The sequence below is a fragment of the Hordeum vulgare genome, chromosome 3H (genome assembly GCF_904849725.1).
Source record: "Hordeum vulgare subsp. vulgare chromosome 3H, MorexV3_pseudomolecules_assembly, whole genome shotgun sequence".
Taxonomy (NCBI): domain Eukaryota; kingdom Viridiplantae; phylum Streptophyta; class Magnoliopsida; order Poales; family Poaceae; genus Hordeum; species Hordeum vulgare.
In genome coordinates this window covers 11,312,535-11,327,430 of record NC_058520.1, presented here as the reverse complement: position 1 = coordinate 11,327,430, position 14,896 = coordinate 11,312,535, and the positions used below count along the sequence as shown (strand labels likewise).

The following is a 14,896-nucleotide window of genomic DNA, read 5'->3' as shown; positions in this document are numbered from 1 at the left end:
GACTAGATATAGAAAAATAATTGTTACCAAATCCCCTTCTTAACTAATGGTCTTTGGTAAGAATGCTTTTTTTGACCATGAAAAAAATTAAAAACATAAAATTATGAAGGAATCTTAGTTTCCACAAGAGTTTCTCGGTAAAACCACAAGCACAATTAACCAATATTTGCACAGGGATCTCATTGTAAAATTGCTATCAGCAGTTAGCATCCATTCGATCTTATCATTACCATACCATCATTATCTCCTCACATCGTAGTTTGAGACTATTTCAAATCTTAAGCGATTCTCAAAAAAGGATTTATTCTTAAGATAGAACCATTTCGTCCTTTAACAATGGCTTAATCAACTAAGATATTATGATAAAAAATTGCTATAAATCCTATGGTAGAAAAAAATTGAGTGGCTTATCACCAACCCAACAATATTTCCAAGACATAGTGTTGTTTCCATTACCTAACACCCTGTTGTAATGTTTAGAAAAAATGTATAAGCTTTTAACAAGCTAGCTAGTCCAAAAATAGTAATATCACACCTTAGATTTAATCAAATAAATACACTTGTTATTTAAATATTCATTCAACAACACATCTTGTCACAATCGAAATTCATTTCTAATTTCCAGAAATAATTGGCCTGTAGTGCTTTATTCATATGTTTCAAATTGAATATATCTAGGCCATCCTGGTCTTTGGTTTTGTAGCAAGTTTTCTAGTTTACTGTCCGTAACCGTGCTAGGCCAAATGAAAGCATCTTCAAGGGCCACGAAATAGAGGAGGGCATTGAGTTTTGTATTGACTTTATTCCTGACATTAAGCCGATTGGTGTTCCTCAATCGCGGCATGAGGGAAAACTGAGTGGAAAAGGCATGCTAGGACCAAACTCAATAATATGTAGGAACGGACATTCTTGGGCGCAAGCACACTACACAGTTATACAAAAATACCTTGGTGGCCCCGTACATCAATGAACATGAGAATATTCTATGCTCCAAACACATGGAGTAGTCTGACGACTCGATTACACGTGAACACATGGGGACTTTTTGTGGTTGGTTGCAAACACATCTCATGAGTAACAACACTGTTGGAGATGACGTGTACTTGTTGGCCAGGACACCATCTTTGAGTGTATTGACTTTCCAAGGGCATTGATATAAATGGGAATACATTTTACATGACCGCCCAAGATAAAAAAAGCATCAACCAAAATAATGGTGTCTGCTCGGAGTTTTTGGGTACCCCGATCAGTTTGGGTAGCAAGGATGTTACGATGAAAGAGACGCTCAACATGTTGTTGAAAGATGTGAAACTTTTCAGAAACGTCAGATTTTTTTGAGTAAGTAGATCCAGTTGAACTTGCTACCAACAGAAACGGGTCCAGGACCCCACACATCGCCTTTGATTCGCTACTAGGCTAGGCTTGTCAACTGCTACGAACCGGCACTGGGATGAACTTGACGGCCCAACCAACGGGCCGCGACACGGTGGCGATGGCGAGGCAGACGCCCCATTGCCCCAAGCCGAGCTTCGTGGTACCAACGAACTTCGTGAGCACCTCCACCGTCACCACCTGCAGCACGAGCGCCAGGGCGACGATGAGGAGGAACATCCTATTCTTGAGCACCCCGGCAAGGACGTTGTCCCTCATGTTGAACTCGTTGAACACCTGGAAGAGCATGAAGACATTGAAGATCATGGTGGCACTGGCTTGGTCATCGTTGCCAAGGAATTGGAGCCCCAGCAGCACGGCGATCTGAAACATTGCCTGCGCGGCCATGATGTAACACATGGCATTGTTGATGAGCCGTGTCGTGCGGGAAATGGGTGGGGATTCCATGAGCGCGTCGGTGGGCTTGTCAGTGGATAGCGCCAGCGTGCTCATGACGCCCATCACCAGGTTCACCCACATGATTTGCACGGTGGTCAGTGGAACGTTACCCATGGTGACCGCCGACATGAAGTTGACGATGATTGCGACGGCGTTGACGATGATGTGGAACTGGATGAACTTCTGGAAGTTGTGATAGGCACAGCGTCCCCACCGGGTAGCCTTCACCACTACGTCGAACTTGCCGTTGAGGAAGATGGTGTCCGTGGAGACATCGGTGCCATGGACGTCCATGCACAGCACCACGTCGGCCTCCTTGAGAGCCGCCGCATCATTGATGCCCTCGCCGGCGGTCACGGCCACCACGTGGCCCTTGTGCTTCAGCCGCTTCACCAGCAACAGCTTGTCTTGGGGCCGGGAACTCGCCATGACACGGATCTTGTCCACCATCTGGAGTTGTCGTGTCACTGACATGGCCCGGAACTGGTGTCCCTCGATGACGACTCCGTCGGGGTCATTGCTCGAAATGATGCCGCACTCCTTGGCGATAGTAAGGGCCATGAGGATGTTATCGCCGGTGAGCATCTTCACGGCCATGCTTGCCTTTGTGCAATCTTCAATGGTGGCATTGACCTCTGGTCGGCAAGTGTCTTTCAAGCCGACTATACCTAACAATGTCAGTTCCTCCAGGTGATGAACCTTTGATTGCTCAGTGTCGTCAACCTTTTTATAAGCAAAGCCGAGGCACCGGAGGCCGCTTGCCACCATATCGCGGATCACCTTCTCAAGCTTGTTCCGCTGCTCCACACCGAGTTCACGCACCGTTGCATCCGTGTCCATGTACATGGAGCACATGGCAAGGAGCACCTCCGCGCCGCCTTTCCAGTGCGCGACCAACAAACGTGTGGCCTTGTCCCTGATTATTGCACGGCTGGGGCTGGGCTTCTCGTCGGAGTTGAAAGCCTCCACATGTACTACCTTGCAGCTCCTCTTCAAGGCGGCAGCATCCATGGAGAGGTCCGCCGTGGCCCATGACAGAAGTGCCTTCTCCACCGGGCTGCCCGATATCTCCGGTTGGGATACATTGTCCGGCTTGTACACGCTTCCGGTGGTGTTGAGCCCGACGCCCTGGCACAGCAGGCCAACGACGCTGCTAGATATCGCCGTGGGGGTTCTAGGTCGGGCAGTGCCGACCCAGAACTCGGTCACCTCCATCCTGTTGAGGGTGAGCATTCCGGTCATGTCGGTGCAGATGACCGTGACCGACGCCGACAAACTGTGCACCAGCGCCTTATCCTTCACCATCATCTTCATGGCAAAGGTGGCCATGAGAGACACCGCAATCGGCACGCCCTTTTCAATCAACAGCGGCTTTCCCGTGCTACTGTTGGTGAAATGGCGAACGAGGAGCACGGTGAAGGCGACAAGCGCGACGGCGACGGTAGCCTTGCCGATGGTTGAAATGAGACTCTCGAGGCGCTCCTCTAGCGGCGCCGGGCGAGTGTTCAATTTCAACGTTGAGAGGATGCTCCAAGCCGTGGTGTTGGTGCCGACGGCGGTGACGAGCATGGAGCCGTGGCCGTTGACGACCTTCACGCCGGAGGCGAGGAAGGGGTTCGTCCCGGCGTCGATGTCGATAGGGCCGGGATGTCCCGTCAAACTCGACTCGTCCACCTGGAAGCCGTGGCCGTCTAGGAACACCCCGTCCGCTGGAACGACGTCGCCGGTCTTGAGTATGAGCACGTCGCCGACGACGACGTCAAATACGGAGATCTCCTGTCTCCTGGCGGCGCGGACGACGGTGACGACAAGGTTGGCGGACTCGGTGGCGAGCTTGTGGTCCCTCTTGGCCTGGGCGTGGCTGATGACCGCGGTGACGCCGAAGACGACGAATGCGGCGAGGAAGATGGTGGCACCGTCGTACCACCCGTCCTTGACGCCATGCTCCATGATGCCTAAGCCGAGGGAGACGGCGGCACTGGCGAGTAGCGCGACGACGGAGACGTGGCCGAGCGCGTCCAAGACGTGGCGGAAGAAGGTCCTGGGCCTGGGCTTGGGGCACGTATTGTCGCCGAACTCCTTCTTGCGCCAGCTCAACGTCATGTCCTCGTCCCTGATGCCCCGCTTCGGGTGGGAAGTGAGCTTGGCCGCGATGCCGGTGCTTCCGCCGAGGCGGCGAAAGCAGTCATGGCACTTATCCTTGACGAGGCCCCTGATGGAGGAGGAGACTGCAGTAGCATCAGCATCAGCTTCAGCGTGAGAGTGACCTTCGTCCTCGTGGGGCATGTACATGTCCTGGTGAGATGCTTACTTAGCTTGGTCATTTTCGTATAGAAAAGTCCGACGTCGGCGAAGCATCAGGGCCGGTCCTGAGAATTCGGGGGCTCGGGACGGAACTAGAATCCAGGGGCCCGGGCGTAGAGCATAAAATCATATACAAAAAATGATCTTTTATTCTTCGCTGAAGGCAATATGTTAATTTTTATTATATACAAGTCTCTTCTTTGGATTGTTTTGATGATAAAAATATCGGACCTAATAGTTTATTCACTGATAATCATGGTATTTTAGCAGATAGTCACTCACGTTTATATGATTGATGTTAATGTAAATATCATATTATGTAAAATCCTTGTTTTCCAAATTTATATTACTTTTTTTCCTCCACAACAACTTCCGGTAAGTTATCAAATACGAAAATTATAACCCCAATAACATCTATCCACAAACATTATCTAATGAATATATTATTAATCCCATCAAAAACTGAATAGATTAATAATGGCCTAGTTGCAACAATCTAGAGGAAATTTTGATGATCATATATAAATTTAAATAAAGCTTCCCAGTTAAATCTCACACGGCTTACACTAGCAGATAAATTGAGATCCGAGGCATATAACTTATCTTTTCTAATCACGCCATCACACTGTATCGCCTCTCGGCGAGTCGGCATGGTTACGTGGAAGGCATGGCTATCGCCGGCGGTTCAGTCATCCTTCGACACGGAGCTTGTGTGAGTCAAAGCGCCGCCACGCACACATAGGAGATGGATATCAAGTGCCGTGCTGCTACTGTAGGGGACGATCTATTCTCTCAACTCTCAGCTTCTGTAACCTTTGAACATTCCGGGTATGTCCCCTTTATAAAAGATCCGCTTGACCTGGCTGAAAATTAGGAGAACATCTGAAAATGAAACAATTAAGCGCACAATTTTCGGCTGGCAAATTAAGGAACAAATCACTAGCGATTTTCCCCATAACTACTCCCAATTAATCGCATGCAATAACAAATTACTCCTCAATCGTAGCTGGAAGGAAATCCTGGGAAACGGTAATACCATTTAGTTTTCGCGTAGGAGGTAGGCGATACTTTGGGATTTGATCAGGGAGCTAATCCCATACAAGACGAGAACACGTATGTGGGGCCCCTTGGCATCAGGGGGCCCGGGGCGACCGCCCCGATCGCCCCCCTCCCCCCCCCTCAGGGCCAGGCCTGCCAAGCATCCGTCGTCCGTCGTGAAGTCGGTAGGAATTTCGACTACGCCGGTCGACTTTCGCAGGGAAGGCGTGTGCGGCGTGCAAGTAATGTTAATACATAAGTTTACATAGGTTTACAAAGAGGTGGATTTTGATTAAAGGTTATAAGGGAAATGAGGACCTCATTCCCTTAAAAATCTGGTTAGTTAGAAAGAAAGAATCCTAATCAACATGTAATAATTGGTTATATGTCTAACAGGCCAGCAATCCACGTGCGCAGCCGATAGGAACGCCACCCGCTATGGCACACGGCGGTCTGTAGGAGGCCCAAAACCCGGCACGTGTAAAGTGCCTCAGGCGCTTTTTTGCAAAACAACAATAATAGGAAAGTCACTGAGAAGCTTTTTCAAAAAAAAAAACAGAAAAGTCAGTGAGACGAAAGACAGATTGATGAGGTGTTTGCATGCCACGCTTCGCTTTATATAGTGAAGGGGCGGAGGGGGGGGGGTGTTAACGGAGATGCTTACTTAGCTTGGTCGTTTTCGTATAGAAAAGTCCGACGTCGGCAAGCATCCGCCGCCCGTCGTGAAGTCCGTAGGAATTTCGCGGCGGGCCGAGCAATTCACGTGCGCAGCCGATAAGAACGCCACCCGCTATGGCACGCAGCGGTCCGTGGGAGGCCCAAAACCCGGCACGTGTAAAGTGCCTGAGGCGCTTTTTCGTAAAAACAAAAAAACAGAAAAGTCCCTGAGGCGCTTTTTCGCAAAAAAGAACATAAAAGTCCCTGCGGCGATGGTGGGGAACTTTCTTGCGGGCGCGTGATACTTTTGTCCGCTCCGTACTTTGTGGGGGCCGTCTGTCATCCTCGTGCTGACGCAACCCGCGTGCGCGTAGCTTTTCTAACTCGCGCTGTCCGGTGGTCCGTCCCGCGCATGCTCCGAAACCTGCACGGACAGATGCGTTTGGATCGAGCGTTCGCCCTGCCCTAATTATTTTATAACAAGAAACGGTCACGAAGGTCCTAGACACTGCATTACACCACATAAGACAGGATTACAAAGCGGTTTACATCAAGACATCAAAGAAACATGATATATCAAACAAGTCCCCGTCTTTCATAAAGAGGACCCCAAACGAAAAGATGAGAAAGCAGTCCGGTCCTATGTTTAAATCAGTACTTTAGTAATCTATAGACACAAATTCATAGCATCGGAGGATGAATATTATTATGTGTTAAAAAATCCTAGATTTTTCTTTTTTGCACAACCCTCATTTCAATGTATTTCGTCCTGAAAATTTACGCACTTGTGCATTATGCCTCCTTGTATATCTATTGTTTTTTTCCGAATTTTTTAAAATGTAAATATACTAATTTGTATGAATTTTGAATTTTTCAGAAACCAACTTCATTGGACTTCTTCCCCCAAAAGGAATTTTCGATTGCAGCATTGATATGTACTCCGTTCATATTAAAATAGTTGTCAAATGCTTGTCGTGATTTTAGTTCGACCTAAAACCACCACAAATATTTTGAAACAGAGGGAGTATTTATTATTTAGCAGTCGCACCTAGGTCATCTCCGGAAAACAACACAAACCGACTAGATATAGAAAAATAATTGTTACCAAATCCCCTTCTTAACTAATGGTCTTTGGTAAGAATGCTTTTTTTGACCATGAAAAAAATTAAAAACATAAAATTATGAAGGAATCTTAGTTTCCACAAGAGTTTCTCGGTAAAACCACAAGCACAATTAACCAATATTTGCACAGGGATCTCATTGTAAAATTGCTATCAGCAGTTAGCATCCATTCGATCTTATCATTACCATACCATCATTATCTCCTCACATCGTAGTTTGAGACTATTTCAAATCTTAAGCGATTCTCAAAAAAGGATTTATTCTTAAGATAGAACCATTTCGTCCTTTAACAATGGCTTAATCAACTAAGATATTATGATAAAAAATTGCTATAAATCCTATGGTAGAAAAAAATTGAGTGGCTTATCACCAACCCAACAATATTTCCAAGACATAGTGTTGTTTCCATTACCTAACACCCTGTTGTAATGTTTAGAAAAAATGTATAAGCTTTTAACAAGCTAGCTAGTCCAAAAATAGTAATATCACACCTTAGATTTAATCAAATAAATACACTTGTTATTTAAATATTCATTCAACAACACATCTTGTCACAATCGAAATTCATTTCTAATTTCCAGAAATAATTGGCCTGTAGTGCTTTATTCATATGTTTCAAATTGAATATATCTAGGCCATCCTGGTCTTTGGTTTTGTAGCAAGTTTTCTAGTTTACTGTCCGTAACCGTGCTAGGCCAAATGAAAGCATCTTCAAGGGCCACGAAATAGAGGAGGGCATTGAGTTTTGTATTGACTTTATTCCTGACATTAAGCCGATTGGTGTTCCTCAATCGCGGCATGAGGGAAAACTGAGTGGAAAAGGCATGCTAGGACCAAACTCAATAATATGTAGGAACGGACATTCTTGGGCGCAAGCACACTACACAGTTATACAAAAATACCTTGGTGGCCCCGTACATCAATGAACATGAGAATATTCTATGCTCCAAACACATGGAGTAGTCTGACGACTCGATTACACGTGAACACATGGGGACTTTTTGTGGTTGGTTGCAAACACATCTCATGAGTAACAACACTGTTGGAGATGACGTGTACTTGTTGGCCAGGACACCATCTTTGAGTGTATTGACTTTCCAAGGGCATTGATATAAATGGGAATACATTTTACATGACCGCCCAAGATAAAAAAAGCATCAACCAAAATAATGGTGTCTGCTCGGAGTTTTTGGGTACCCCGATCAGTTTGGGTAGCAAGGATGTTACGATGAAAGAGACGCTCAACATGTTGTTGAAAGATGTGAAACTTTTCAGAAACGTCAGATTTTTTTGAGTAAGTAGATCCAGTTGAACTTGCTACCAACAGAAACGGGTCCAGGACCCCACACATCGCCTTTGATTCGCTACTAGGCTAGGCTTGTCAACTGCTACGAACCGGCACTGGGATGAACTTGACGGCCCAACCAACGGGCCACGACACGGTGGCGATGGCGAGGCAGACGCCCCATTGCCCCAAGCCGAGCTTCGTGGTACCAACGAACTTCGTGAGCACCTCCACCGTCACCACCTGCAGCACGAGCGCCAGGGCGACGATGAGGAGGAACATCCTATTCTTGAGCACCCCGGCAAGGACGTTGTCCCTCATGTTGAACTCGTTGAACACCTGGAAGAGCATGAAGACATTGAAGATCATGGTGGCACTGGCTTGGTCATCGTTGCCAAGGAATTGGAGCCCCAGCAGCACGGCGATCTGAAACATTGCCTGCGCGGCCATGATGTAACACATGGCATTGTTGATGAGCCGTGTCGTGCGGGAAATGGGTGGGGATTCCATGAGCGCGTCGGTGGGCTTGTCAGTGGATAGCGCCAGCGTGCTCATGACGCCCATCACCAGGTTCACCCACATGATTTGCACGGTGGTCAGTGGAACGTTACCCATGGTGACCGCCGACATGAAGTTGACGATGATTGCGACGGCGTTGACGATGATGTGGAACTGGATGAACTTCTGGAAGTTGTGATAGGCACAGCGTCCCCACCGGGTAGCCTTCACCACTACGTCGAACTTGCCGTTGAGGAAGATGGTGTCCGTGGAGACATCGGTGCCATGGACGTCCATGCACAGCACCACGTCGGCCTCCTTGAGAGCCGCCGCATCATTGATGCCCTCGCCGGCGGTCACGGCCACCACGTGGCCCTTGTGCTTCAGCCGCTTCACCAGCAACAGCTTGTCTTGGGGCCGGGAACTCGCCATGACACGGATCTTGTCCACCATCTGGAGTTGTCGTGTCACTGACATGGCCCGGAACTGGTGTCCCTCGATGACGACTCCGTCGGGGTCATTGCTCGAAATGATGCCGCACTCCTTGGCGATAGTAAGGGCCATGAGGATGTTATCGCCGGTGAGCATCTTCACGGCCATGCTTGCCTTTGTGCAATCTTCAATGGTGGCATTGACCTCTGGTCGGCAAGTGTCTTTCAAGCCGACTATACCTAACAATGTCAGTTCCTCCAGGTGATGAACCTTTGATTGCTCAGTGTCGTCAACCTTTTTATAAGCAAAGCCGAGGCACCGGAGGCCGCTTGCCACCATATCGCGGATCACCTTCTCAAGCTTGTTCCGCTGCTCCACACCGAGTTCACGCACCGTTGCATCCGTGTCCATGTACATGGAGCACATGGCAAGGAGCACCTCCGCGCCGCCTTTCCAGTGCGCGACCAACAAACGTGTGGCCTTGTCCCTGATTATTGCACGGCTGGGGCTGGGCTTCTCGTCGGAGTTGAAAGCCTCCACATGTACTACCTTGCAGCTCCTCTTCAAGGCGGCAGCATCCATGGAGAGGTCCGCCGTGGCCCATGACAGAAGTGCCTTCTCCACCGGGCTGCCCGATATCTCCGGTTGGGATACATTGTCCGGCTTGTACACGCTTCCGGTGGTGTTGAGCCCGACGCCCTGGCACAGCAGGCCAACGACGCTGCTAGATATCGCCGTGGGGGTTCTAGGTCGGGCAGTGCCGACCCAGAACTCGGTCACCTCCATCCTGTTGAGGGTGAGCATTCCGGTCATGTCGGTGCAGATGACCGTGACCGACGCCGACAAACTGTGCACCAGCGCCTTATCCTTCACCATCATCTTCATGGCAAAGGTGGCCATGAGAGACACCGCAATCGGCACGCCCTTTTCAATCAACAGCGGCTTTCCCGTGCTACTGTTGGTGAAATGGCGAACGAGGAGCACGGTGAAGGCGACAAGCGCGACGGCGACGGTAGCCTTGCCGATGGTTGAAATGAGACTCTCGAGGCGCTCCTCTAGCGGCGCCGGGCGAGTGTTCAATTTCAACGTTGAGAGGATGCTCCAAGCCGTGGTGTTGGTGCCGACGGCGGTGACGAGCATGGAGCCGTGGCCGTTGACGACCTTCACGCCGGAGGCGAGGAAGGGGTTCGTCCCGGCGTCGATGTCGATAGGGCCGGGATGTCCCGTCAAACTCGACTCGTCCACCTGGAAGCCGTGGCCGTCTAGGAACACCCCGTCCGCTGGAACGACGTCGCCGGTCTTGAGTATGAGCACGTCGCCGACGACGACGTCAAATACGGAGATCTCCTGTCTCCTGGCGGCGCGGACGACGGTGACGACAAGGTTGGCGGACTCGGTGGCGAGCTTGTGGTCCCTCTTGGCCTGGGCGTGGCTGATGACCGCGGTGACGCCGAAGACGACGAATGCGGCGAGGAAGATGGTGGCACCGTCGTACCACCCGTCCTTGACGCCATGCTCCATGATGCCTAAGCCGAGGGAGACGGCGGCACTGGCGAGTAGCGCGACGACGGAGACGTGGCCGAGCGCGTCCAAGACGTGGCGGAAGAAGGTCCTGGGCCTGGGCTTGGGGCACGTATTGTCGCCGAACTCCTTCTTGCGCCAGCTCAACGTCATGTCCTCGTCCCTGATGCCCCGCTTCGGGTGGGAAGTGAGCTTGGCCGCGATGCCGGTGCTTCCGCCGAGGCGGCGAAAGCAGTCATGGCACTTATCCTTGACGAGGCCCCTGATGGAGGAGGAGACTGCAGCAGCATCAGCATCAGCTTCAGCGTGAGAGTGACCTTCGTCCTCGTGGGGCATGTACATGTCCTGGTGAGATGCTTACTTAGCTTGGTCATTTTCGTATAGAAAAGTCCGACGTCGGCGAAGCATCAGGGCCGGTCCTGAGAATTCGGGGGCTCGGGACGGAACTAGAATCCAGGGGCCCTAGAGCATAAAATCATATACAAAAAATGATCTTTTATTCTTCGCTGAAGGCAATATGTTAATTTTTATTATATACAAGTCTCTTCTTTGGATTGTTTTGATGATAAAAATATCGGACCTAATAGTTTATTCACTGATAATCATGGTATTTTAGCAGATAGTCACTCACGTTTATATGATTGATGTTAATGTAAATATCATATTATGTAAAATCCTTGTTTTCCAAATTTATATTACTTTTTTTCCTCCACAACAACTTCCGGTAAGTTATCAAATACGAAAATTATAACCCCAATAACATCTATCCACAAACATTATCTAATGAATATATTATTAATCCCATCAAAAACTGAATAGATTAATAATGGCCTAGTTGCAACAATCTAGAGGAAATTTTGATGATCATATATAAATTTAAATAAAGCTTCCCAGTTAAATCTCACACGGCTTACACTAGCAGATAAATTGAGATCCGAGGCATATAACTTATCTTTTCTAATCACGCCATCACACTGTATCGCCTCTCGGCGAGTCGGCATGGTTACGTGGAAGGCATGGCTACCGCCGGCGGTTCAGTCATCCTTCGACACGGAGCTTGTGTGAGTCAAAGCGCCGCCACGCACACATAGGAGATGGATATCAAGTGCCGTGCTGCTACTGTAGGGGACGATCTATTCTCTCAACTCTCAGCTTCTGTAACCTTTGAACATTCCGGGTATGTCCCCTTTATAAAAGATCCGCTTGACCTGGCTGAAAATTAGGAGAACATCTGAAAATGAAACAATTAAGCGCACAATTTTCGGCTGGCAAATTAAGGAACAAATCACTAGCGATTTTCCCCATAACTACTCCCAATTAATCGCATGCAATAACAAATTACTCCTCAATCGTAGCTGGAAGGAAATCCTGGGAAACGGTAATACCATTTAGTTTTCGCGTAGGAGGTAGGCGATACTTTGGGATTTGATCAGGGAGCTAATCCCATACAAGACGAGAACACGTATGTGGGGCCCCTTGGCATCAGGGGGCCCGGGGCGACCGCCCCGATCGCCCCCCTCCCCCCCCCCCTCAGGGCCAGGCCTGCCAAGCATCCGTCGTCCGTCGTGAAGTCGGTAGGAATTTCGACTACGCCGGTCGACTTTCGCAGGGAAGGCGTGTGCGGCGTGCAAGTAATGTTAATACATAAGTTTACATAGGTTTACAAAGAGGTGGATTTTGATTAAAGGTTATAAGGGAAATGAGGACCTCATTCCCTTAAAAATCTGGTTAGTTAGAAAGAAAGAATCCTAATCAACATGTAATAATTGGTTATATGTCTAGCAGGCCAGCAATCCACGTGCGCAGCCGATAGGAACGCCACCCGCTATGGCACACGGCGGTCTGTAGGAGGCCCAAAACCCGGCACGTGTAAAGTGCCTCAGGCGCTTTTTTGCAAAACAACAATAATAGGAAAGTCACTGAGACGCTTTTTCAAAAAAAAAAACAGAAAAGTCAGTGAGACGAAAGACAGATTGATGAGGTGTTTGCATGCCACGCTTCGCTTTATATAGTGAAGGGGCGGAGGGGGGGGGGTGTTAACGGAGATGCTTACTTAGCTTGGTCGTTTTCGTATAGAAAAGTCCGACGTCGGCAAGCATCCGCCGCCCGTCGTGAAGTCGGTAGGAATTTCGCGGCGGGCCGAGCAATTCACGTGCGCAGCCGATAAGAACGCCACCCGCTATGGCACGCAGCGGTCCGTGGGAGGCCCAAAACCCGGCACGTGTAAAGTGCCTGAGGCGCTTTTTCGTAAAAACAAAAAAACAGAAAAGTCCCTGAGGCGCTTTTTCGCAAAAAAGAACATAAAAGTCCCTGCGGCGATGGTGGGGAACTTTCTTGCGGGCGCGTGATACTTTTGTCCGCTCCGTACTTTGTGGGGGCCGTCTGTCATCCTCGTGCTGACGCAACCCGCGTGCGCGTAGCTTTTCTAACTCGCGCTGTCCGGTGGTCCGTCCCGCGCATGCTCCGAAACCTGCACGGACAGATGCGTTTGGATCGAGCGTTCGCCCTGCCCTAATTATTTTATAACAAGAAACGGTGACGAAGGTCCTAGACACTGCATTACACCACATAAGACAGGATTACAAAGCGGTTTACATCAAGACATCAAAGAAACATGATATATCAAACAAGTCCCCGTCTTTCATGAAGAGGACCCCAAACGAAAAGATGAGAAAGCAGTCCGGTCCTATGTTTAAATCAGTACTTTAGTAATCTATAGACACAAATTCATAGCCTCGGAGGATGAATATTATTATGTGTTAAAAAATCCTAGATTTTTCTTTTTTGCACAACCCTCATTTCAATGTATTTCGTCCTGAAAATTTACGCACTTGTGCATTATGCCTCCTTGTATATCTATTGTTTTTTTCCGAATTTTTTAAAATGTAAATATACTAATTTGTATGAATTTTGAATTTTTCAGAAACCAACTTCATTGGACTTCTTCCCCCAAAAGGAATTTTCGATTGCAGCATTGATATGTACTCCGTTCATATTAAAATAGTTGTCAAATGCTTGTCGTGATTTTAGTTCGACCTAAAACCACCACAAATATTTTGAAACAGAGGGAGTATTTATTATTTAGCAGTCGCACCTAGGTCATCTCCGGAAAACAACACAAACCGACTAGATATAGAAAAATAATTGTTACCAAATCCCCTTCTTAACTAATGGTCTTTGGTAAGAATGCTTTTTTTGACCATGAAAAAAATTAAAAACATAAAATTATGAAGGAATCTTAGTTTCCACAAGAGTTTCTCGGTAAAACCACAAGCACAATTAACCAATATTTGCACAGGGATCTCATTGTAAAATTGCTATCAGCAGTTAGCATCCATTCGATCTTATCATTACCATACCATCATTATCTCCTCACATCGTAGTTTGAGACTATTTCAAATCTTAAGCGATTCTCAAAAAAGGATTTATTCTTAAGATAGAACCATTTCGTCCTTTAACAATGGCTTAATCAACTAAGATATTATGATAAAAAATTGCTATAAATCCTATGGTAGAAAAAAATTGAGTGGCTTATCACCAACCCAACAATATTTCCAAGACATAGTGTTGTTTCCATTACCTAACACCCTGTTGTAATGTTTAGAAAAAATGTATAAGCTTTTAACAAGCTAGCTAGTCCAAAAATAGTAATATCACACCTTAGATTTAATCAAATAAATACACTTGTTATTTAAATATTCATTCAACAACACATCTTGTCACAATCGAAATTCATTTCTAATTTCCAGAAATAATTGGCCTGTAGTGCTTTATTCATATGTTTCAAATTGAATATATCTAGGCCATCCTGGTCTTTGGTTTTGTAGCAAGTTTTCTAGTTTACTGTCCGTAACCGTGCTAGGCCAAATGAAAGCATCTTCAAGGGCCACGAAATAGAGGAGGGCATTGAGTTTTGTATTGACTTTATTCCTGACATTAAGCCGATTGGTGTTCCTCAATCGCGGCATGAGGGAAAACTGAGTGGAAAAGGCATGCTAGGACCAAACTCAATAATATGTAGGAACGGACATTCTTGGGCGCAAGCACACTACACAGTTATACAAAAATACCTTGGTGGCCCCGTACATCAATGAACATGAGAATATTCTATGCTCCAAACACATGGAGTAGTCTGACGACTCGATTACACGTGAACACATGGGGACTTTTTGTGGTTGGTTGCAAACACATCTCATGAGTAACAACACT

At 47.6% G+C, this 14,896-nt stretch overlaps 1 protein-coding gene across 1 annotated transcript; it reads right to left on the bottom strand.

Moving 5' to 3' along the window:
- Positions 1–8,332: 8,332 nt before the first annotated feature.
- Positions 8,333–11,029, bottom strand: LOC123441333 (calcium-transporting ATPase 7, plasma membrane-type-like). Its single transcript, XM_045117814.1, has one exon. The coding sequence runs from the start codon at positions 11,027–11,029 to the stop codon at positions 8,333–8,335; it is 2,697 nt and encodes an 898-aa protein (XP_044973749.1).
- Positions 11,030–14,896: the final 3,867 nt, after the last annotated feature.

Excerpts from the sequence above, each read along its gene's own strand:
- LOC123441333 (XM_045117814.1), bottom strand. The coding sequence starts at position 11,029 with ATGTACATGCCCCACGAGGACGAAGGTCACTCTCACGCTGAAGCTGAT.